Source organism: Bombina bombina, chromosome 10, assembly GCF_027579735.1.
Source record: "Bombina bombina isolate aBomBom1 chromosome 10, aBomBom1.pri, whole genome shotgun sequence".
Lineage (NCBI taxonomy): Eukaryota > Metazoa > Chordata > Amphibia > Anura > Bombinatoridae > Bombina > Bombina bombina.
The window spans coordinates 38649050-38673946 of NC_069508.1; the positions used below are offsets into that span (position 1 = coordinate 38649050).

A 24897-nucleotide genomic window follows, 5' to 3' on the forward strand; every position below is an offset into this window, starting at 1 on the left:
CCATTTTATTTCTACCTATCAAATAACTTCAAGGTTTTATTATAGAATCATTGGACAAAGATTTACAATAAAGGTGGCTCATCTATTGTTTGAGGGTTTCATACAATTTAGGATTTAAAAAATAGTTTTCTTAGTAACCGGCTTGGCGCCAGCTGGCCCGCAAGCCTATTGGCTAAGAGGTGGAAACGTCACCTCGCAGCAAAATAGCGTTCTGCCGTGTGCTGTCTGAGGAGCTCAGTGCGGCAAATTCTTCAAACAAATACAGGAAATTTCAGCATGAAGTATTTTCTACTTAAAGGGATACTAAACCCAATTTTTTTCCTTCATGATTCAGATAGAGCATGCAATTTTAAGCAACTTTCTAATTTACTCCTATCAAGTTTTATTCGTTCTCTTGCTATCTTTATTTAAAAAGCAGGAATGTAAAGCTTAGAAGCTCACCCATTTTAGGTTTAGAACCCTGGATAACGCTTGCTTATTGGTGGCTACATTTAGTCACCAATAAGCAAGCATAACCCAGGTTCTGAACCAAAAATGGGCCGGCTTTTAGGCTTTATATTACTGCTTTTTAAATATAGATAGCAAGAGAATGAAGAAAAATTGATAATAGGAGTAAATTAGAAAGTTGTTAAAAATTGCATGTGCTATCTGAATCATGAAATAAAAAAATGGGTTTAGTGTCCCTTTAATGACTGAAAGTCCCCTTTATTTGTTCCACTGGTAAATCCTAGCGTTTCTCAAAAGTTAGAAGTTACCATCACTTTAAGCTGAATAGGAAAATAACATGACAGATGCACACTGCCTAGCAAGTCCTGCGACAAGCGTTCTGACTGGCTGCTTAAAGTCTCTATACAGTGGCGTGAGTAATTAGTAATTTTGAGGTAAAATATCTTTCTTTTTTACATAGAGATGCTCAGGTGATATTTTCTAGTCAGCTTTTTACAGCTATGCTGCATCACTTTCAAGTGTTTCAACATTTGGGTATTGTGCCCATTTAAGTACATTTGATAATAGAAGTAAACTTTAATTGCATAAACTATTTAAATCATGAAAGTTTAATTCGGACTACTCCTCTCTTTAAAAAAAAAAAATGTACTTAACTAAGAAAGAAAAAATAAATTGTCCGATGATGCATTTAAAATTTTAATATTGTTTGGGCACTTTAAAGACATATTTAACATACTGGTAAATGCAATGTCATACTGGTATAGGCCTAGATCATCTTAGTATAAAAAAAGAAATATTATTTTTCAACAGTCATTTTCCATTTAAAAGTGTTCACTGAAGTTGATTGCGTCAGAGAAGACTCAGTTTTCCCATTTGGGTCTTGATTTGATTGTGATGATCTGATGTGATGGAAGAGACAAGAGGAAGGCGAGCAGGGCCTAGCTGCAGCCCAGACGCAAGTGACATTATATCTTTAAATTCAGCTAAGCCCCAGCCTGCAGAAATAAAGAAAACCGTATCGATAAGTCCAACTGTAATAAGGAGATTGGTTCAGAAGTACAATGAATTGATTAAAATGATTAATCTAAATACTAAAAAGCATCAATAAAAAAATACTTTTGCACAAATAAATTTAGAGCGATGCTGTTTAAATTGATATTCAGAGTAACAGTAGATGTATGTTCTGCCTGCAAGTGATCCCAGGGACTGCGTGTTTAGTGGCTGGTAAGGACAAGTCCCACATATTTTTTGGTAAATAAGGACACACCTCCACCAACATGAAAGAACTGTCTTTAAAGGGACACTTTAAGATGGTAAAATAAAATAAAATGATAAAATTATTTATATATATATATATATATATATATATATATATATATATATATATATATATATATATATATATATATATATATATATATATATATAAAGAAAACTCTGCAATATACTTTCATTATTTATTTTGTCCCCTTTTCATGTAATTCCATTCTGAAAAAATTGTGAGCTTTTCAGTTCCCGTTAGAAATGGAAGTGCAGAACACGGTTATATTCCAGACAGCCATTGGCTGCATACTCTAGTGACCTATTTATAACTGTCCCTGATTGGCCACAGCAGAGAAGGTAACCTAAGTTAAAACAGGGCAGCTCCCATTGTTTTTTAGACACTAAAAACTTTACACTTATTTTGTCAACGTTTACACAACTAATTAAACTTTAAAAAATACCTCTACATGTTATTCTCAGAGCAGGGGCAAAACTACAGGGGGTGCAGAGATCGCAATTGCAAAAAACGTTGACCTGCCACTGCCTGCACTGATATCATGTGAGTGTGACATGATGCTTCACTAGTGTCTCTGACTACAGGGGTTAGTGTTTCTGTTTTACCCATTGGTGTTTATGTGTGTGTGTGCGCGCGTGTATGTGACTGTGTGTGTATTTACGCATGTATGTGTGTGCACATTTGTGGAACCAGCAAATTACAGACCTTGTTACTACAGCATGGGGGGGCCAGGGGTAAACAGTGTCAGTCTATACAGTACCACTATATACAGTATGGGGGGGGGATGGACCAGGTCACAGACTACTGTGGTCACTTTATAAAGTACTGGGGCGGGTAGGATCAGGCCACCCATCTCACCGGCAGATTACAGACTGTGTCACTGACTCACTATATACAGTACTGGTGGGTTAAACAGTGTCACTATATACAGTAATAGGGGGTCAGACCATCTCACAGACTGTGGGCACAGGGTACCTCCTTTTGCAGACATGTAATATGATTCACGTTTTCTCTGTGTTAAATGTAAAAAAATAAAAAAATATGTATCAAATTCACTTTTTTGGGGGGGGGGGGGGGAAGGAGTGGGGGGGCCCTTCTTAGATTCTTGCACCTGGGCCCTGTGGTTTCTAGTTAAGCCTCCGTCTCAGAGTAATCTTTTCTTTGAATGCATAATTCTATCTAGCATTTGTATAGTGTATAATGTCCCTTTAAAGGGATATTTCAACCAAAATAAGAATTGAATAGAAGCATTTTTGCAATATACATGTATTAGTAAAACTGCTTCTAGTAAAGCTATAGCTGTGTACTTAAGTATGTTCTGTACACCAGCATTTTATACACAGCAAAATTACATTTCATAATTCAGATAGAGCATATCATTTTTGAACAACTTTCCAATATACTTCTATTATCTACTTTGGTTAGTTCTCTTGGTATCCTTTGTGGAAAAGCATACCTAGGTAGGCTCATGAGCAGTAATGCACCACTAGGAGCTAGCTGCTGATTGGTAGCTGTATATATATACACATCTAGTCAACCCATGTGTTCAGCTAGCTCCCAGTAATGTATTGCTGCTCCTTCAACAAAGAATACCAATGAAAGAAGCAAATTTGACACTAGAAGTAAAGTGCAGAGTTGTTTAAAATCACATGGATCTGAATCAGGAAAGAAAAAATTTGTTTCATGTCTCTTTAAAAGACCAGTCAACACTGTAGATTTGCATAATCAACAAATGCAAGATAACAAGACAATGCAATAGCACTTAGTCTGAACTTCAAATGAGTAGTAGATTTTTTTTTCTGACAATTTTAAGTTATGTCTATTTCCACTCCCCCTGTACCATGTGACAGCCATTAGCCAATCACAAATGCATACACGTACCATGTGACAGCATCAGCCATTCACAAATGCAGCACACTTATTCTTGCACATGCTCAGTAGGAGCTGGTGACTCAAAAAGTATAAATATAAAAATACAGTGCACATTTTGTTAATGGAAGTCAATTGGAAAGTTGTTTAAAGGGACACTGAACCCAAATTTTTTCTTTTGTGATTCAGATAGAGCATGACATTTTAAGCAACTTTCTAATTTACTCCTATTATCAAATTTTCTTTATTCTCTTGGGCCTAGATTTGGAGTTCGGCGGTAGCCGTCAAAACCAGCGTTAGAGGCTCCTAACGCTGGTTTTGGCCGCCCGCTGGTATTTGGAGTCAGTGATTAAAGGGTCTAACGCTCACTTTTCAGCCGCGACTTTTCCATACCGCAGATCCCCCTACGCCATTTGCGTATCCTATCTTTTCAATGGGATCTTCCTAACGCCGGTATTTAGAGTCGTTTCTGAAGTGAGCGTTAGAGCTCTAACGACAAAACTCCAGCCGCCGGAAAATAGCAGGAGTTAAGAGCTTTCTGGGCTAACGCCGGTTCATAAAGCTCTTAACTACTGTGCTCTAAAGTACACTAACACCCATAAACTACCTATGTACCCCTAAACCGAGCTCCCCCCACATCGCCGCCACTCGATTAAAATATTTTAACCCCTAATCTGCCGACCGCCACCTACGTTATACTTATGTACCCCTAATCTGCTGCCCCTAACCCCGCCGACCCCTGTATTACATTTATTAACCCCTAACCTGCCCCCCACAACGTCGCCGCTAGCTACTTAATAATTAACCCCTAATCTTCCGACCGCAAAGCGCCGCCACCTACGTTATCCCTATGTACCCCTAATCTGCTGCCCCTAACACCGCCGACCCCTATATTATATTTATTAACCCCTAATCTGCCCCCCTCAACGTCGCCGACACCTGCCTACACTTATTAACCCCTAATCTGCCGAGCGGACCGCACCGCTACTATAATAAAGTTATTAACCCCTAACCCGCCTCACTAACCCTATCATAAATAGTATTAACCCCTAATCTGCCCTCCCTAACATCGCCGACACCTACCTTCAATTATTAACTCCTAATCTGACGACCGGAGCTCATCGCTACTATAATAAATGGATTAACCCCTAAAGCTAAGTCTAACCCTAACTTAAATATAATTTACATCTAACAAAATAAATTAACTCTTATTAAATAAATGATTCCTATTTAAAGCTAAATACTTACCTGTAAAATAAATCCTAATATAGCTACAATATAAATTATAATTATATTATAGCTATTTTAGGATTAATATTTATTTTACAGGCAACTTTGTAATTATTTTAACCAGGTACAATAGCTATTAAATAGTTAAGAACTATTTAATAGTTACCTAGTTAAAATAATAACAAATTTACCTGTAAAATAAATCCTAACCTAAGATATAATTAAACCTAACACTACCCTATCAATAAATTAATTAAACACAATTCCTACAAATAAATACAATTAAATAAACTAGCTAAAGTACAAAAATTAAAAAAGAACTAAGTTACAAAAAATAAAAAAATATTTACAAACATAAGAAAAATATTACAACAATTTTAAACTAATTACACCTACTCTAAGCCCCCTAATAAAATAACAAAGCCCCCCAAAATAAAAAATTCCCTACCCTATTCTAAATTAAAAAAGTTACAAGCTCTTTTACCTTACCAGCCCTGAACAGGGCCCTTTGCGGGGCATGCCCCAAGAATTTCAGCTCTTTTGCCTGTAAAAAAAAAACATACCATACCCCCCCCCCCCAACATTACAACCCACCACCCACATACCCCTAATCTAACCCAAACCCCCCTTAAAGAAACCTAACACTAAGCCCCTGAAGATCTTCCTACCTTGTCTTCACCATCCAGGTATCACCGATCCGTCCTGGCTCCAACATCTTCATCCAACCCAAGCGGGGGTTGGCGATCCATCATCCGGTGGCTGAAGAGGTCCAGAAGAGGCTCCAAAGTCTTCCTCCTATCCGGCAAGAAGAGGACATCCGGACCGGAAAACATCTTCTCCAAGCGGCATCTTCGATCTTCTTCCATCCGGTGCGGAGCGGGTCCATCTTGAAGCAGGCGACGCGGATCCATCCTCTTCTTCCGTTGTCTCCCGACGAATGACGGTTCCTTTAAGGGACGTCATCCAAGATGGCGTCCCTCGAATTCCGATTGGCTGATAGGATTCTATCAGCCAATCGGAATTAAGGTAGGAATTTTCTGATTGGCTGATGGAATCAGCCAATCAGAATCAAGTTCAATCCGATTGGCTGATCCAATCAGCCAATCAGATTGAGCTCGCATTCTATTGGCTGATCGGAACAGCCAATAGAATGCAAGCTCAATCTGATTGGCTGATTGGATCAGCCAATCGGATTGAACTTGATTCTGATTGGCTGATTCCATCAGCCAATCAGAAAATTCCTACCTTAATTCCGATTGGCTGATAGAATCCTATCAGCCAATCGGAATTCGAGGGACGCCATCTTGGATGACGTCCCTTAAAGGAACCGTCATTCGTCGGGAGACAACGGAAGAAGAGGATGGATCCGCGTCGCCTGCTTCAAGATGGACCCGCTCCGCACCGGATGGAAGAAGATCGAAGATGCCGCTTGGAGAAGATGTTTGCCGGTCCGGATGTCCTCTTCTTGCCGGATAGGAGGAAGACTTTGGAGCCTCTTCTGGACCTCTTCAGCCACCGGATGATGGATCGCCAACCCCCGCTTGGGTTGGATGAAGATGTTGGAGCCAGGACGGATCGGTGATACCTGGATGGTGAAGACAAGGTAGGAAGATCTTCAGGGGCTTAGTGTTGGGTTTCTTTAAGGGGGGTTTGGGTTAGATTAGGGGTATGTGGGTGGTGGGTTGTAATGTTGGGGGGGGGGGTATGGTATGTTTTTTTTTACAGGCAAATGAGCTGAATTTCTTGGGGCATGCCCCGCAAAGGGCCCTGTTCAGGGCTGGTAAGGTAAAAGAGCTTGTAACTTTAGTAATTTAGAATAGGGTAGGGAATTTTTTATTTTGGGGGGCTTTGTTATTTTATTAGGGGGCTTAGAGTAGGTGTAATTAGTTTAAAATTGTTGTAATATTTTTCTTATGTTTGTAAATATTTTTTTATTTTTTGTAACTTAGTTCTTTTTTATTTTTTGTACTTTAGCTAGTTTATTTAATTGTATTTATTTGTAGGAATTGTGTTTAATTAATTTATTGATAGTGTAGTGTTAGGTTAATTGTAGGTAATTGTAGGTAGTTTATTTAATTAATGTATTGATAGGGTAGTGTTAGGTTTAATTATATCTTAGGTTAGGATTTATTTTACAGGTAAATTTGTTATTATTTTAACTAGGTAACTATTAAATAGTTCTTAACTATTTAATAGCTATTGTACCTGGTTAAAATAATTACAAAGTTGCCTGTAAAATAAATATTAATCCTAAAATAGCTATAATATAATTATAATTTATATTGTAGCTATATTAGGATTTATTTTACAGGTAAGTATTTAGCTTTAAATAGGAATAATTTATTTAATAAGAGTTAATTTATTTCGTTAGATGTAAATTATATTTAAGTTAGGGGGGTGTTAGTGTTAGGGTTAGACTTAGCTTTAGGGGTTAATACATTTATTAGAATAGCGGTGAGGTCCGCTCGGCAGATTAGGGGTTAATAATTGAAGGTAGGTGTAGGCGATGTTAGGGAGGGCAGATTAGGGGTTAATACTATTTATGATAGGGTTAGTGAGGCGGATTAGGGGTTAATAAGTGTAGGCAGGTGTCGGCGACGTTGAGGGGGGCAGATTAGGGGTTAATAAATATAATATAGGGGTCGGCGATGTTAGGGCAGCAGATTAGGGGTACATAGGGATAACGTAGGTTGCGGCGGTTTACGGAGCGGCAGATTAGGGGTTAAAAAAAATATGCAGGGGTCAGCGATAGCGGGAGCGGCAGATTAGGGGTTAATAAGTGTAAGGGTAGGGGTGTTTAGACTCGGGGTACATGTTAGGGTGTTAGGTGCAGACGTAGGAAGTGTTTCCCCATAGGAAACAATGGGGCTGCGTTAGGAGCTGAACGCTGCTTTTTTGCAGGTGTTAGGTTTTTTTTCAGCTCAAACAGTCCCATTGTTTCCTATGGGAGAATCGTGCACGAGCACGTTTTTGAGGCTGGCCGCGTCCGTAAGCAACTCTGGTATCGAGAGTTGCATTTGCGGTAAAAATGCTCTACGCTCCTTTTTTGGAGCCTAACGCAGCATTTGTTTGAACTCTCGATACCAGAGTTAAATTTATGGTGCGGCCAGAAAAAAGCCCGCGGAGCGTTAACAGCCCTTCTACCGCCGAACTCCAAATCTAGGCCTTGGTGTCTTAATTTGAAATGCAAGAATGTAAGTTTAGATGCCGGCCCATTTTTGGTGAACAACCTGGGTTGTCCTTGCTGATTGGTGGATAAATTCATCCAACAATTAAAAAGTGTTGTCCAGAAACAAGTTTAGATGCCTCCTTTTTCAAATAAAGATAGCAAGAAAACGAAGAAAAATTGATAATAGGAGTAAATTAGAAAGTTGCTTTAAATTGCATGCTCTATCTGAAACACAAAACAAAAAAATTTGGGTTCAGTGTCCCTTTAAAATGGCATGCTCTATCTGAATAATGACAGTTTAATTTTGATTGAGTGGATATTTACTGCGCATAAAAAAAAACAAATGAGTTTCATGCAATTACAATAAAATAAAAAGTTAAAATATATTCTGCTAAACAAAACTAATGCCCCTTAAAGGGACAGTAAACACTTTGTAATTACAAGACATTTCTGTTGTGCCGCTATAGAATAATAATATACCAGCAAAGAGGACAGAGCAAATTTGCTAACAAAATTGTACGTTCTGTCTGAACCATAAAAGTTTTCTAAAACTAAAAATCTGTAATACTGTACATTTTAAAATACCATTTAATGATAAACAAAATAAAAATATTTATATACCTTTACCTGATACAAACTCAAGAGTTCCTAAAAGATTATGTATAAATCTATGTAAGTACATCACTTAATTAAACTAACTTCTAATTTGTAAAGTATTAACCTTATGTTACCCGACCATCTAACCTGCTGACAGACGAGAGAAAATATATAATCAGTAGAGGTTCAGGTTTTATTCTATGCTGAAAATCTCTTTGTATGTTTTTTTGTTTTTAAGAATTTGAATACAATTGTCAAGCAATATCAGTTGCAGTTTCCAGCTCTTTAATTGCATTTCTTGAATGTGTGTTGTCTTTTGTGCAATGTATGGCTTCCTATGCAATTGTACTACCTTAAACTTAAAGGGGCAGAAAATTATTTTTTCAAACATAATAATAAAATCACTGCACACATATAGTTTATTCCCATGAGGGTTTATATTTTCTTCCTGTAGTTCATATTTTAACAACCAATAGGTCCTGCTTTTCAAGTTTGAGTTATTTAAGCAATTACATGGAGGCTGCACAGATGCTTTACCACCAATCAAAGACAGAGCAAGAGTGCTGTTTAATTAGCTTCCACAGAATACAACTTCTACAGGTGAAACTCGAAAAATTTGAATATTGTGCAAAAGTTCATTTATTTCACTAATGTAACTTAAAAGGTGAAACTAATATATGAGATAGACTCATTACAGGCAAAGCAAGATAGTTCAAGCCGTGATTTGTCATAATTGTGATGATTATGGCTTACAGCTCATGAAAACCCCAAATCCACAATCTCAGAAAATTAGAATATTACATGCAATCAATAAAACAAAGATTGTACATAGAACAATATCGGACCTCTGAAAAGTATAAGCATGGATACTGTATATACTCAGTACTTGGTTTGGGCCCCTTTTGCAGCAATTACTGCCTTATTGCGGCGTGGCATGGAAGCTATCAGCCTGTGGCACTGCTGAGGTGTTATGGAAGACCAAGATGCTTCAATAGCGGCCTTCTGCATTGTTCGGTCTCATGTCTATCATCTTTCTCTTGGCAATGCCCCATACATTCTCTATGGGGTTCAGGTCAGGCGAGTTTGCTGGCCAATCAAGCACAGTAATCCCACGGTCATTGAACCAGGTTTTGGTGCTTTTTGCAGTGTGGGCAGGTGCCAAGTCCTGCTGGTAAATGAAGTCAGCATCCCCATAGAGCTCGTCTGCGGAAGGAAGCATGAGGAGCTCCAAAATCTCGTGGTAGATGGCTGCGTTGACCCTGGACTTAATGAAGCACAGTGGACCAACACCAGCAGATGACATGGCTCCCCAAATCAACACAGACTGTGGAAACTTCACACTGGACTTCAAGTATCTTGCAGTGTGTGCCTCTCCATTCTTCCTCCATACTCTGGGTCCTTGGTTTCCAAATGAGATGCAAAATTTGCTCTCATCAGAAAAGAGGACTTTGGACCACTGAGCAACAGACCAGGTCTGTTTTTCTTTAGCCCAGGTAAGACGCTTTTGAAGCCCATGTCCAGGGTCTGTCTGTGGTGGCTCTTGATGCACTGACTCCAGCCTCAGTCCACTCCTTGTGAAAGTCCCCAACACTTTTGAATGGCCTTTTCCTGACAATCCTCTCCAGGCTGCGGTCATCCCTGCTGCCTGTGCACCTTTTTCTTCCATACATTTCCCTTCCACATAACTTTCTATTAATGTGCTTTGATACAGCACTTTGGGAACATCCAACTTCTTTTGCAAATACCTTTTGAGGCTTTCCCTCTTTATGGAGGGTGTCAATGATGGTTTTCTGCACAACTGTCAGGTCAGCAGTCTTTCCCATGATTGTGATTCCTACTGAACCAGACTGAGAGACCACTTAAAGGCTCAGGAACCATTTGCAGGTGTTATGGCTTAATTAGCTGATTAGAGTGGGGCACTTTGAGCCTAGAATATTGCACCTTTTCACAATATTCTAATTTTCTGAGATTGTGGATTTGGGGTTTTCATGAGCTGTAAGCCATAATCATCACAATTATGACAAATCACGGCTTGAACTATCTTGCTTTGCATGTAATGAGTCTATCTCATATATTAGTTTCACCTTTTAAGTTGCATTAGTGAAATAAATGAACTTTTGCACAATATTCAAATTTTTCGAGTTTCACCTGTATAGCTCACTTCCTCTTTCGGTCTGTCACAATGAACTGACTATCCCACTCACAAAGATGGCCATTCCCTTGATTTGATTTTCAGTTAACGATGCACTCTCTCAAACTTCACAAATTCCCCTTTTCCTCTTTATAGCCATCATCCCCTCACTTGCAATGTCACAGCACTCCCTAGAACTCGCCATCTAGCGCTCACACCAAACTCCACAGAAGCATTAAAGGGACAGTCAACACCAGAATTTTTGTTTTAAAAGATAGATAATCCCTTAATTACCCATTTCTTGGTTTTGCATAACCAACACAGTTATAATAATACACTTTGTACCTCTGTGATTACCTTATACCAAAGCCTCTGCAGACTGCCCCCTTATTTCACTTCTTTTGACAGACTTGCATTTTAGCCAATCAGTGCACACTCCTCTGTAAATTCACCTGCATGAGCTCTAGTGGTGAAAAACTGTCAAATGTCTAAGAAATTAGCATATGAACCTCCTAGGTTTAGCTTTCAACTAAGAATACCAAGAGAACAAAGCAAAATTGGTGATAAAAACTAAATTGGAAAGTTGTTTAAAATTACATGCCCTATTTGATCCATTAAAGGTTTTTTGGACTTGACTGTCAGTTTAAGTCACTAGATCAGCAACATCTCTCAAACCTTTGCTCTCTTCAATCTCTTCCTTTTCCTGCCCGACCAATCTGTTACTACAACTCCACTCCTACATCAGTCTTTTACAGTTTGCCACCTCCTACCATAACTAGGAAGTCACACACTCATCCTCAGCTCTGTCACACTCCTCTAACATTCCACCTACGCAGATGTTCCCACACTGCTGATCGATATTGGAGAAAATCTTGTTGTTCAGCTGACTTTCTTCCTACAAGTCCATCTTGAACTTCTGTTATTCTGCCCTTAACCTCTCCAAGCAAGACTACTTCTCTACTCTTATCTCTACGCTTTCTCCAAACTCAAAATGGCTGTTCTTCACTTTCAATACTCTTCTACGCCCATGCCCTAATACAACTTCTGTCTCTGCTCAAGATTTTGCCAGCCACTTCAACAACAAAATTGATTCCTTTAAAAAACACAACACCATCTCTCAACATACTACCGGTCTCCAACCCCCTCAACAGCGCAAAAGCCCCACAAATTCCACTCTTTTGCCCGTTACTGAGGAAGAAGTTTTTGCCCTTATATCCTCCTCTCACCTCACTACCTGTTCCCTCGATCCCATCCCTCACAGTAACTCCCCTCCCTTTCTCTCCTACCCTTACCCCTATCCTCGCACACATTTTCAACCTCTCCCTCAGCACCAGTACATTTCCCTCATCTTTTAAACATATATCACCTATCCTCAAAAAACCTCCCCATCCAACAACCACCCATACTCCCCCTTGCCTCAAAACTTCTTGAAAAGCTAGTATACACACTTATCACATTTTCTTACATTAAACTCCCTCCTTGACCCACTGCAATCTGGATTCTGCCCCCAACAGTCAACAGAGACAGCAATCATTAAGGTTACTAATGACCTACTTACAGCAAAATCAAAAGTCCACTGCTCTCTGTTAATCCTTCTTGATCTGTCTGCAGCCATTGATACTGTTGAGCACCCTCTTTTGCTCCAAACCCTCCAATCCTTTGAAATTTGTAACATAGCCCTCTTATGACTCTCCTCTTACATTTCTGCACCAGACCTATCACCTTCCTTGTGTCACTGTTCTCATATTTAATTTTGGATGTTCTCTCATTACTTTAAAGAGATATGAAACCCAAACATTTTCTTTTGTGATTCAGACCGAGCATACACTTTTAAAATAAGTTTCCAATTTACTCCTAATATCGAATTTGCTTAATTCTCATGGTATTCTTTGTTGAAGAGAAAATTAGGTAGGTGTCTGAAGCACTACCTGGCAGGAAATAGTGTTGCCATCTAGTACTCTTGCAAAACTGATGCCATAAAGTGATCCAGACACGTACATGATCCTGAGCCTACACCCCTACATTTCAACAAAAGATACCAAGAGAACGAAGACAATTTTATAATAGAAGTAAATTAAAAAAAGTTTTTTTTTTTAAAGTGTATGCTCTATATGAATCATAAAAGATTATTATGCCCCTTTAAATTAAATTTTTCCAAAACTGAATCTCCACCCCCATATTTCTATAACTGTTGATAACAGCATCATTACCCCAACCCCACACACCTGATGTCTTGGGGTCACACTTGACTTAGATTTCTCTTTCACTCAGCACATCCAATCTTTGGCCAACTCCTGCCGTTTCCCCCTTGAAATCATCTCCAAAATTTGCCACTTCTTTACACAAGACACCACTAAAATCTTAATCCACTCTCTCATCATTTCCCACCTTGACTATTGCAACTCCATCCTATCTGGTCTCCCTAGTTGCCATCTATCTCCTTTACAATCCATAATAAATGCCTCTGCCAGGTTGATCTTCCTTCTTCTTCTCCTGCACCTCTCTGCCAATCCCTTCACTGGCTTTCTATGGCCTCCAAAATTAAACACAAAATTATATTTCTGACCGTCAAGGCCCTCTATGGCACTGCTCCCCCCTATATCTCAGACCTTGTCATCAGATACTCTCCCTGTCGTCCCCTTCACTCTGCTCATGACCTCCTCCTCTCTTGTTACCTCCTCACATTCCCATCTACAGGACTTCTCCAGACTGGCCCCTATCTTGTGGAACTCTCTGCCTCACTCAAGACTCTCCCCTAGTTTTAAAAGTTTCAAGCACACTTTAAAGACTCTACTGTTCAGGCATACAATATACACTGAGCTTTTCCAACCTCAGTTCCTCTCCTCCTTTGTTATCCGCTTAAACACCTTAGCATGTAGCCTATGAGCCCAGCTGTTTGTAGATAACATTCATGAGAGCTAATTTAAAACAGTACAACTCTTGGATGGGCCCTCTACCCACTTGCTCCCTATAAATGTTTCCTCGCATATCATATCTTTTTTTTTTTTTTTTAGAGCTGTGGAAACTGTTGGTTCTGTACAAATAATTGATAATACCAACAACAGGGTGGCAGCCAGGCAGTACGGAATCTGACTGGCTGTACCGCCTGCCCTGTCATCACTTAAAAACATTTGCATGAGGTGTGGACTTGGATAAGTTTTAGAAACGGGATCTACTAGGGCTATAATAAACTACACAAGGGATTTGTAAGACATCAGTGGGATAAATTGTATAAATGCACTGCTTGCACTACTGTGCAGGGTTTAACGGGGGAAAAAATCCCCTTAAATTAATTATTGACTACTTTTGAAATGCTATTTTTTGACTGTCTGTTAAGCACATTTTCTGAACCTCCTTTACATATATGATTATGTACGCAAGTCTGTATTTTTTTTTTATTATCCAATGAAAACTATTTATCCCTTATAAAGGAATTTGTGCACAATCATCTGTTTCCAAGAAAAAGAAAATGTAAAATTATTTTACACCTATATATAAAACAACAACTCAATAATACTCATTAAAACGAATACTAAAAATGCATACAGAGTTTCTAAAAACGGATTAGCACACATAGCAAAATAGAAAACAGTGAAAAGTGATTTTTGAGGCATACATACCATTAGAAAGAACAAAGCTAATGAAGTTTTGAGTGGAAAACTAGAAACAAAAAACAGATTTAGCGTTATATGAAACAAAATTGAACACAAGTTTAATTTTCCTTGTTTAAGGGACAGTCAAAACTACAATTTTAAACAACTTTCCAATTTACTATTATCTAATTTGCTTTGTTCTGTTACTATCCTTTGTTGATATATCTAGGTAGGATTAGGAGTGTGCATGTATCCATGAGCACTAAATGGTAGCAGCGATTCTTACCATATTTTTAACAATGCTATACACTGATGTTTCTCAAGAAATGCAAACGCTCCTAAACCTACCCAGGTATGCTATTCAACAAAGAATATCAAGAGAATTAAGTAAATTAGATAATAGAAGTCAATTGGAAAGTTGTTTAAAATTGCATGCTCCATCTTAATCATTCAAGTTTAGTTTCTACTTTTGTGTTCTTCAAATCTAAAACATCACAAGCTAATTTGCAAAACACACGATACCTGAATTTCCTGAGCTTTCTTCAAATTACCATCTTCAAAAGCTTCCAACATCTTGTTTGTGGCTTTGCCCAAGTAGTTGTATGTGCTGTGTGATGTAGAAAGCAAAACGTGAACAAAACGTAGGTTTCATAAAACAAAATACATAAAGCTAAATGGCCAAATCTAGAAGTACTTACCTGCCCACAGCTCCCTGTACGCCGAATGCCAGCGCTCCCAGTAATTGCTAATTATAAAATAAATTAAAAAAACGGTCGTGATTTTATAAGCAAAATCATTAAAATTGGACCAGAAATCTCACTATCACTTGACCTTATTTTGGATTAAAATGATTTGAAACTCAAACCTATATGTCATTCTTGGAGAAAAAGTCCCTTCTTTTACTATATATTTAACCCATGTAAAGAATTAAAAAAAAAAAATACAGATTAATGCAACCAGCGCGGTCCAGATGAGGAACAATCAGGAGCATATGCATATATCCTACACTCACCCGTAACATCTGCATGTGAAGCTCCATGGGGGATTTCCAGGAGAATGACTTTGAATTTGTGTTTGGCTGTTTTGCAGGAGTTAAACACATAGTAAAAAAAGTGGACATTGTACACTATAAAGCCCATCTGGGTGTGTTTTTTTTTTTTTTAAAACAATGTATAGTTTTACTTATTTTTAAATAGCATTGTTTTGATTTTCAGACACCTAACCAAGCCCCCAAGTATCAGATGTAGACTGAAGTCTACAGATTTGACAAATATAGTTTTTGTGGAAAATTTAGAGAATTTCAGAACAACCAGCTGTCTTGTCATTTTGCAGGACATTCTTAGTTTAGAAGTTTCTCCCTTCCTTCCAGATATGCAAAAAAACTCTGCACAGTGGCAGTATTAAATGCTTTTAAAACTTTTTTATTGGTATGCAGACCTTTTGCAATTCAGTACTTAAAAGGGACATGAAACCCATTTTTTTTCCCTTTCAAGGCTGAGAAAGAGCATGCAATTTTAAACAACTTTCTAATTTATTTCTATTATCTAATGTGCTCCGTTATCTTGATATACTTTGCTGAAAAGCATATCTAGATAGGCTCAGGGGCTGCTGATTGGTGGCTGCACATAGATGCCTCTTGTGATTGGTTCACCCATGCCCATTGCTATTTCTTCAACAAAATATATCTAAACAATGAAGCAAATTAGATAACAGAAGTAAATTGGAATGTTGTTTAAAATTGTATTCTCTATCTGAATCATGAAAGACAATTTTTGGGTTTAATGACCCTTTAATAGCTGATACATAGATTAGATAGACAAATGATAGACAACTGGGTAGATAGATAAATATAATATATACACACACACACATTATATATATATATATATATATATATATATATATATATATATATATATATATATATATATATATATATATCAAAATAACAAGAGTATTGCATTGAGCAATGATGCTTTTTTTATTGGACCAACTATACATTTATAAGTTGACAAGCTTTTGTAAGAGTTCCTTCCTTTATCAAGTCTAAAGCAATACTAAATGTATTGCTTTAGACTTGATAAAGGAACTCTTACGAAAGCTTGTCAACTTATAAATGTATAGTTAGTCCAATAAAAAAAGCATCATTGCTCAATGCAATACTCTTGTTATTTTGATATCTAAATCTCTGGACTAACATGGCTACTCCAATCAACGTGTGTATATATATATATACGAAACGCGTCAGGAAATAGGGAGCACCTTACTGACCATTTCAGGCTCTGCTCCAAAAAACTTTTTGGATTAACTACCTTTTGGGACTCTTCGCCTTGTTTTTCCTCACCACATACACACACATATATATATATATATATATATATATATATATATATATATATATATATATATATATATATATATATATATATATATATATATATATATATATATATATATATATATATATATATATATATATATATATATATATATATATACACACACACATACATACAGAGATATAGATAGCTAGATAGATATGAAAAATTAGTTTAATGTTCCTTTAATTGGTTCATGGCAAAGTTTACCCACTTGGCTGCCAAAGACAAAAACAAAGTGCCCGCTCTTTCATCTAAGGATTTAAAATACAATTTATCTTGAAGAAATGTACCAATTAAATAACATTTTAAAATATTTTTTTTCTCTTTGCAGCATGTTTACCTCATCCACTCCATAAAAATATTCAAATTCCTTGTATTCGCGAATACATCGACCAAAGTCCATGAGGTTAATGTCGGTAAATTTTACTCCACGAAATGATGGGATTTGGTGCTGTACCTTACTCAGGATATCTTGTACCTGAACTGAACAGTAGAAACACAAAACATCAGGTGGGGTTTTGGATCACATACTCGGCATTAGACATGTGCATTCATTAGTTTTGTTTTAAAAAGAATGAAGAATATAGCCGCAACCAGCGGAATTCGGTTCTTTTTAGGGCCAGAATTCTTCCGAATGCCACTTGCGCCAGCCATAGTTGCCATTTGTTTAAAAACAAAACAAATGAATGCACCTCCCCCAAGGAGCTATTCCCAGGGATCCTCATACTCACATTTTATCCCAGTCAGACATGGAATGTGGTAGTAATAAAAAGGAAGACTTGGAGCAGCGGCAGCCACTTCTTTAAGATACAGGACTAAGGCATCTAAAAGAAGACAATATGATTTAAGTCGTATTCAGAGATTGTTAAGGAAAATTAAAGGGGACATGAAATGCACATTTTTAATTTTCATGATTCAGATAGAGAATGCAATTAAAAACAACTTTCCAATTTACTTCAATTATCTTATCTGCTTCATTCTCTGGGTATCCTTTGTTGAAGGAGCAGCAGTGCACTCCTGGGAGACAACAACATGAGGGATATATGTGCAGTCACCAATCAGTAGCTCCTGAGCCTATCTAGGTATACTTTTCAACAAAGGATACCATGAAAACGAAACAAATTAGATAATAGAAGTAAATTGGGAAGTTGTTTAAAATGACATGCTCTATCTGAATCATGAAAAAAAAAAATTGGGTTTCAAGCCCTTTTAACAACCAAGGGTGTGTCAGGCACGTCCTACATTGGATGTCAGTTAATGACCAAGGACGTGCCTGACACGTCCTCTGGGGTTTCAAGCGCTGGAAGCGATCCCGATAACTTCCAGACACTTTCAGGGTATTGCAGTGATGCATCGATATTGAGGCATCCTGCAATACCCTTTTTTTAGCCCCTCTGTGGCCCTGTCTGCATCGGCCAGCGATGGTGCAGATCGTTCGTGGGTGGGAGCCATAGCAGAGAGGCGGGTGGGCGGCACATCATTGGTCTACTTCCTCTCAGGCCGGATGATAGTGCCGGCAGTGGGGGGGCGGAGGCACGCGCAGGTGCACGGGAGAGCGTGCAGGTGGGCGGCAGCGCGCAGGTAGGGAGTGGGACTGGGATCGCTACACTACAGAAACGTGTAAGGGATGGAGATGGGGGGAATAAATGTTTGGAAAGGGATCTGGGAGGGGGTAGAGTATTGAGGGGGGGCAGCTACACTACAGAAAATTGGGGTTTTATTTATTTATAAAAAATAAAAAAAGCCTTTTTTTTTTTTTTACAAACTGGGTACGAGCAGACACATTTCCAATTATTTAAGAAAACTTGTTTTAAAAAAACAAACAAGTTACAGTTACCTTTGAATGTAAAAAACATTTATCATGTTTAAATACTGCTGTTACATATTTTTATATAAATATTTAAATAAAGTTTACATTTCATGTTGATACTCTGCATACATTATATTATAAGATGTGTGTTCATGTCTACCTGCATATGATAAAGCCACACTTCTCCTAAAGGGTAATTAAAAGGGACATCAAAGTGTGCTATTACTTGCATATAATTAACCCCTGAAAAGGAATTAAATACATATCTAAATTCAGCTCCATAGCAGCTATAAACTACTGGGAGCTAGCTGATCACATCTGGTGAGCCAATGACAAGATACATATATATGTAGCCACGATCGCCAGCTAGCTCCCCAAACAGCTCTCTAACCCTCCCCTCTCTACCTAATTGCAGCCATCTTGTCTGCCAGTACCCAGTTTGGAAGAAAAAAAAAAAAAGGCCTTTTATTTTAGTACTGGTAGACTTTCTGCCAGTACTTAAGATGGGGGTGAAACTTGTGAGGTGGGGGAGAGAAGAGAGCTCTTTGAGGGGGGTCAGGGAGGGATCTCTACACTAAAGCTAAAATTAACCCTACAAGCTACCTAATTAACCCCTTCACTGTTGGGCATAATACAAGTGTGGTGTGCAGGGCATTTAGCGATCTTCTAATTACCAAAAAGCAATGCCAAAGCCATATATTTCTGCTATTTCTGAACAAAGGGGATCCCAGAGAAGCATTTACAACCATTTGTGCCATGATTGCACTAAATAAATTCAGTGAGAAACCTAAAATTGTTAAAAAGTTAACAATTTTATTTTATTTGATCGCATTTGGTGGTGAAATGGTGGCATTAAATATACCAAAATGGGCCTAGATCAATACTTTGGGTTGTCCACAAAATAATATATATATTATACATGGAAGGGTTATTCAGGGATTCCTGACAGATATTAGTGTTCCAATGTAACTATCGCTAATTTTGATTTAAAAAAAAAAAATGGCTTTGAAATAGCAAAGTGCTACTTGTACTTATTGCTCTATAACTTGTAAAAAAGCAAAGAACATGTAAACATTGGGTATTTCTAAACTCAGGACAAAATTTAGAAACTATTTAGCATAGGTGTTTTTTGGTGGTTGTAGATGTGCAACAGATTTTGGAGGTCAAAGTTAGAAAAAGTGTATTTTTCCATTTTTCTTCATATTTTATTAAAAAAATTATAGTAAATTATAACATATGATGAAAATAATTGTATCTTTAGAAAGTCCATTTAATGGCGAGAAAAACGGTATATAATATGTGTGGGTACAGTAAATGAGTAAGAGGAAAATTACAGCTAAACACAAACACCTCAAAAATGTAAAAATAGCCGTGGTCCCAAACGGTAAGAAAATTGAAAAATGATCTGGGTCACTAAGGGATTAAACTTTAAAAGTAATTCCCCATGAAAAAAAATCTTATTTACAAAAAAACAATTTTGTAATTTTGATTATGTGTTTTTCCACTGCACTCAAAGAGGTCATCATGTAGGATTCAGAAAACGACTCTGCAACATGCCACACTGATTGCTTGGTCAGTGCAGGAGCTCATTTCCTAACTTGCCATAATATGTGGTCATAACAAAACATACTCAAGAGGACTTTTAAGAGATATTTTGCATACAGATGTTTTGCAATTATTGCCGATATATACTATGCATTTATAAAAAAAAGACTTGCTTTGATCACACGGATCTAGCAGGGATGCTTATAGCCCTTAGAAACTGGGGGCACTAATTGAATCTTTGTATGAAAACCAAGTAAGTTTGTAGTTTTTTTTAGTGTTAGTGCTGTTGCAGGTGTGAAAGATTGCAAATGTGTATTATTTCATGTAAGAATTAATGTAGCTGGGTGTTATGTGTGAGACAAACATATATGTGTTACTTCATCAATAACGGGTGTCCGTATTTCAAGTGTATCTGCCACTATGTTTTTTAATAGTGCTGATAGTCTCCAAAACATATGCCATATTTCATCCCTGTGTACTTGGTTATAGTTAGGAGTAAGATACAAGACCTAAGACGTCACGTACATACCAGGACTGGAAGGTTTGATGAATGATGGGGATACTGCACTAATAGCGTCGGCACCACAGGAAGCAGCGTGGGTAGCCTGAAAAGACAACGACAAGAGTCAACATGAAGTAAAATTAAACTCATTTTTGGGGATCTAAAAGAGAGCATTTAAAAATGTATTATGTTATAAAAACCAAACAAACAGATTCTACTTTGTTTTCTGTGTTTTAATGTTTCTGCTGACAGAACTATGGGAGCAGCCTTTACCAGTCAGTTAACAATCTCTCTTTAGGAGAGAGCTAAGCACACACACACACACACACATTTCCAGATATTTAAGAAAACTTGTTTAAAAGTTACAGTTACCTTTACATGTAAAAACATTTATCATGTTTAAATAAATACTGCCGTTACATATTTTTATATAAATACTTAAATAAAGTTTAAATTTCATGTTGATACTCTGCATACATTATATTATAAGATGTGTGTTCATGTCTACCTGCATATGATAAAGCCACACTTCTCCTAAAGGGTAATTAAAAGGGACATCAAAGTGTGCTATTACTTGCATATAATTAACCCCTGCAAATGAATTAAATACATATCTAAATTCAGCTCCATAGCAGCTATAAACTACTAGGAGCTAGCCAATCACATCTGGTGAGCCAATGACAAGATACATATATATGTAGCCACAATCACCAGCTAGCTCCCTGTAGTAGTGTAGTATAATATATATACAGGTGGCCCTCGTTTTACAACGGTTCAATTTACACCGTTTCAGAATAACAACCTTTTTTCCAGTCATGTGACTGCTATTGAAAAGCATTGAGAAGCAGTGCATTTATTAAAATAGCCAGTAGGTGGAGCTGTCCGCTTGTGATGCAGCAAAGCCAAGCAAGCTGAAATTAATCAGTTTAACCAGACCTGCGCTATCGAGCAGATTTCAAAGGAACAAGATCTTCCTGTCTATAAATCAGTCCAGATTGAAATGCATAGAAAGAACTGTTTGCAGGAAAATGCAAGTGACGTCTGTGTTGTGTGATTATTTTGTTAGGTTTATAATGCTGTTTAGCAAATGTTTTTGCTCATTTAACTTAGTTTAATTATATATTCTGTGTTGTCTGGTTATTTTATTAGGTTTATAATGCTGTTTAGCATTTAAAGTCTTCATTTTAAAGCTTTAAAAATAATGTTTTAGGTGTTACTTATGACAATTTTGAGAGGGGCCTGGAACCTATCTCCCTCACTTCCCATTGGCTTACATTATAAACTGGGTTTCAATTTACAACGGTTTCGATTTACAACCATTCCTTCTGGAACCTAACCCCGGCGTAAACTGAGGGCTACCTGTGTATATATATATATATATATATATATATATATTATAGATCTCAAATAAGATTAAAAACACTCAAGGCTTTGTAAACGGTATGAAACCAGACGGTAAAACGATGCACATTCTGCTAAAAAAAAAAAAAAAAATTAAAATATTTAGAAAATGTTAAAAGGGATATGAAACCCAAACATTTTCTTTTGAGATTCAGACAGAGTATACAATTTTATGCAAGTTTTAAATTTACATCTATTATCAAATTTGCTTCATTCCCATGATATTCTATGTCGGAGATACCTAGGTAGGCGTCTGACGCAACTACATGGCAGGAAGTAGTTCTGGAATCTTGTGCTCTTGCAAATGGATGACATTTCTGCAAAACTGCTGCCATATAGTGCTCCAGACACGTGCACGCTCCTGGGATTAAAGGGACATGACACCCAATATTGATTAAAATATAACATTCCAGTATATATTCCAGTTTACCTCCATTATCAATTTTGCGTCATTCTTGTGCTATCCTTTATTGAAGGAGCAGCAATGCACTACTGGAACTAGCTGGACACATTGGCAAGCCAATTACAAGAGGTATGTATGTGCAGCCACCAATCAGCAGCACGTTCCCAGCTTCTGAGCCTACTAGGTATGCTTTTCAACAAAAGATACCAAAAGAACTAAGCAAATTAGAAAATTGTATGTTCTATCTGAATCATGAAAGAAATGTTTTGGTTTTCATATACCTTAAAATGTTGATATTTAATATGCATAAACAATATAAAAAGTACTTTAAATTTTCCTTCATAGATAGCTTCCCTACCGGGAGATAGAGCGGCTACAGGCTAGAGAAGCAGAAAAAGAGAAAACAGGAGATGCTTGTGCATCAGTTGGCTTGCAACATTTGTTCCAGAAATTGTTTTAACTTTATGCTCTTGATAAAGGCTTCTTTTAGCCGAAACGCGTTGAGCTGTATTTTAAATAAAACCTAAGATACCTTTGTGATGGGCTTATTTTAACTGCAATCTTGTGAGTATAACCAGTTTGTGCGCCTACCACATTGTCTGAATCTGCTACACTATTGCGAGCTCTATTATTTTGGAGGTGAAAGCAACAAGGTGGACTCAGAGGATGTGGGCAGCTTGGTTCCCTGGAGGTGACACAGCACTGCCACTTTCAAGACTTTCTGAAACAATTGTTTGTGCGTTTTCTAGGCTGAACTGGTAGGCCGGATCAGACTAATATGCTTCAGAAAAGTATAGTTGGAGTAAAAGAGGTTTCACTTTCTGCTCCAATAGAGTGGACATTTCCTACTGAGGCCCAAAAGTGACCTTGTGTGTCGTCAGGGAGGCGATAATTAGGCACACTAGTTGCATACCGTGACCGTGTACCTCCTGCCTGGAATATGTAGTTGAAGTATGTGGTACTATGATGTATTTATCTCGTTTTTATTCAGTTTCATTGTTTTGTATTCTATGTATGCCTTGTAACAATCCTCAAATAAAAATTATTTAAAAAAAATAATTAAAAAAGGTTTCCCTTCATAGAAAAAACAAAATAAGTATTAAATTAACATTAATAAGTATATGAAAGCTACAGTTAACTAATTGACAAAGGACATTGCAAGATTAAGTTTAATAATATATATTTTTGAGCTATATGAAAAGGATAATTATTTCACTAAATAGTGGTTTTGTAACTTTCAAATCTCACAGTGAAACTCTCACATTTCCTGCAGTTTACAAAGCGTCCAAAACAAAGGTCAGACAAAAAGGAACAGACGCAGCAAATTCCTTAACAGACACAGATTTTACAGAACAATTATTAGTTATAGAGCTGATCTATTAACAACAGTTGCCATGGTTATCTTAACTAAATATTAGCAACAAGTAGGGTACAGTTTACACAACAAAAATGTTGTCAAAAGTATATAGTAGATATTAAAGGGAACAATAAAACACAGAATTTATGTTTCAGGCACTTTACTTATTGTCTCTTTATGTGAGTCTGATTAGATCAGTCTTGTTTCCTAAAACCAAATTTCAGTGTTTTTTTTTTCTTCTTCTTAAAGGGACATTGTCATCTTGATTTTTCTTTGCATACATGTTTTGTAGAGTGTCCATTTATATTGCCCATCTGGGAGTGTTTTTGTAACAATGTATAGTTTTGCTTATTTTTAAACAACATTGTGCTGATTTTCAGACACCTAACCAAGCCTCAAAGTTTTGTATGTATACTAATATCTACAGATTCCTGCTTGTTCCGGTTTGTGTAATGGGTATTTTCATATGCAGGGGGGGGGGGGGTAGTGTCTCCTTTTCTGCTTTCTCAGCCCATTTCAGTGGGTGCCCCAGCCTAACCTCATCAACAGTGCTAAACTGGAAGCTTCTATGTAAGTTTTTAAAAAGGTTTTATACTGGATTTTTAGATCAGTATCTGTGCATATTCTTCTTTATAGTAGTGTCTATTACATGCAGTTATATGAAAATTGCTGTATACTGTTCCTTTAACTTTTATCTTTACAGTCCAAAGAAGAGTAGAAATGTCTATAACAAGTACAGGGAAGATCAGATAAACAAGGAAAAGAGCAACACATTCCCTAGGGTCATATTAACATCACTTTACATAGCAGTGAGCATGTTAATAGAAACAGAAGTGCATATATCAAAGATCTGAGATGAACATTGTTGGATAATAGGGCATTGCTACTAAGGGCCCGATTTATGAAAGGCTTCGCCTCGATACGACTGCAGTCAGTATTTATCAAGCAGCGGTCATCAGACCACTGCTTTCTAGCCTCTTCTCCAGCTCTTAGGCGGAGAATTTAAATCTCCCCAGTCTCGTCTGACCGGGGAGACTGACAGCTCCTGCCTGCGTGTGATTGGCTGCAGCGAGATTGCACACAACATAAAATAGCGCTTGCGTGCAATCTTAAATTCCGTCAGCAAATGGCTGCTGAATTTATTACCCCAGTTTTTTATACACTTCCGAAGGTGCATAAAAGT

At 37.3% G+C, this 24897-nt stretch overlaps 1 protein-coding gene across 2 annotated transcripts in view; it reads right to left on the reverse strand.

Annotated features, from left to right (window-relative positions):
• Nucleotides 1–1130: 1130 nt before the first annotated feature.
• NPL (N-acetylneuraminate pyruvate lyase) overlaps nt 1131–24897 on the reverse strand; it is a 36332-nt gene continuing 12565 nt past the window's right edge. For both annotated transcript variants that reach the window (XM_053693988.1, XM_053693989.1), the window contains 7 exons: nt 20581–20656; nt 17428–17520; nt 17037–17179; nt 15014–15060; nt 14838–14922; nt 14343–14382; nt 1131–1442 (listed from right to left, as the gene is read on the reverse strand). In XM_053693988.1, coding sequence (XP_053549963.1) covers nt 1297–1442; nt 14343–14382; nt 14838–14922; nt 15014–15060; nt 17037–17179; nt 17428–17520; nt 20581–20656 — 630 coding nt within the window. In that variant the 3' untranslated portion in view covers nt 1131–1296. The remainder of the gene's footprint in view (nt 1443–14342; nt 14383–14837; nt 14923–15013; nt 15061–17036; nt 17180–17427; nt 17521–20580; nt 20657–24897) is intronic.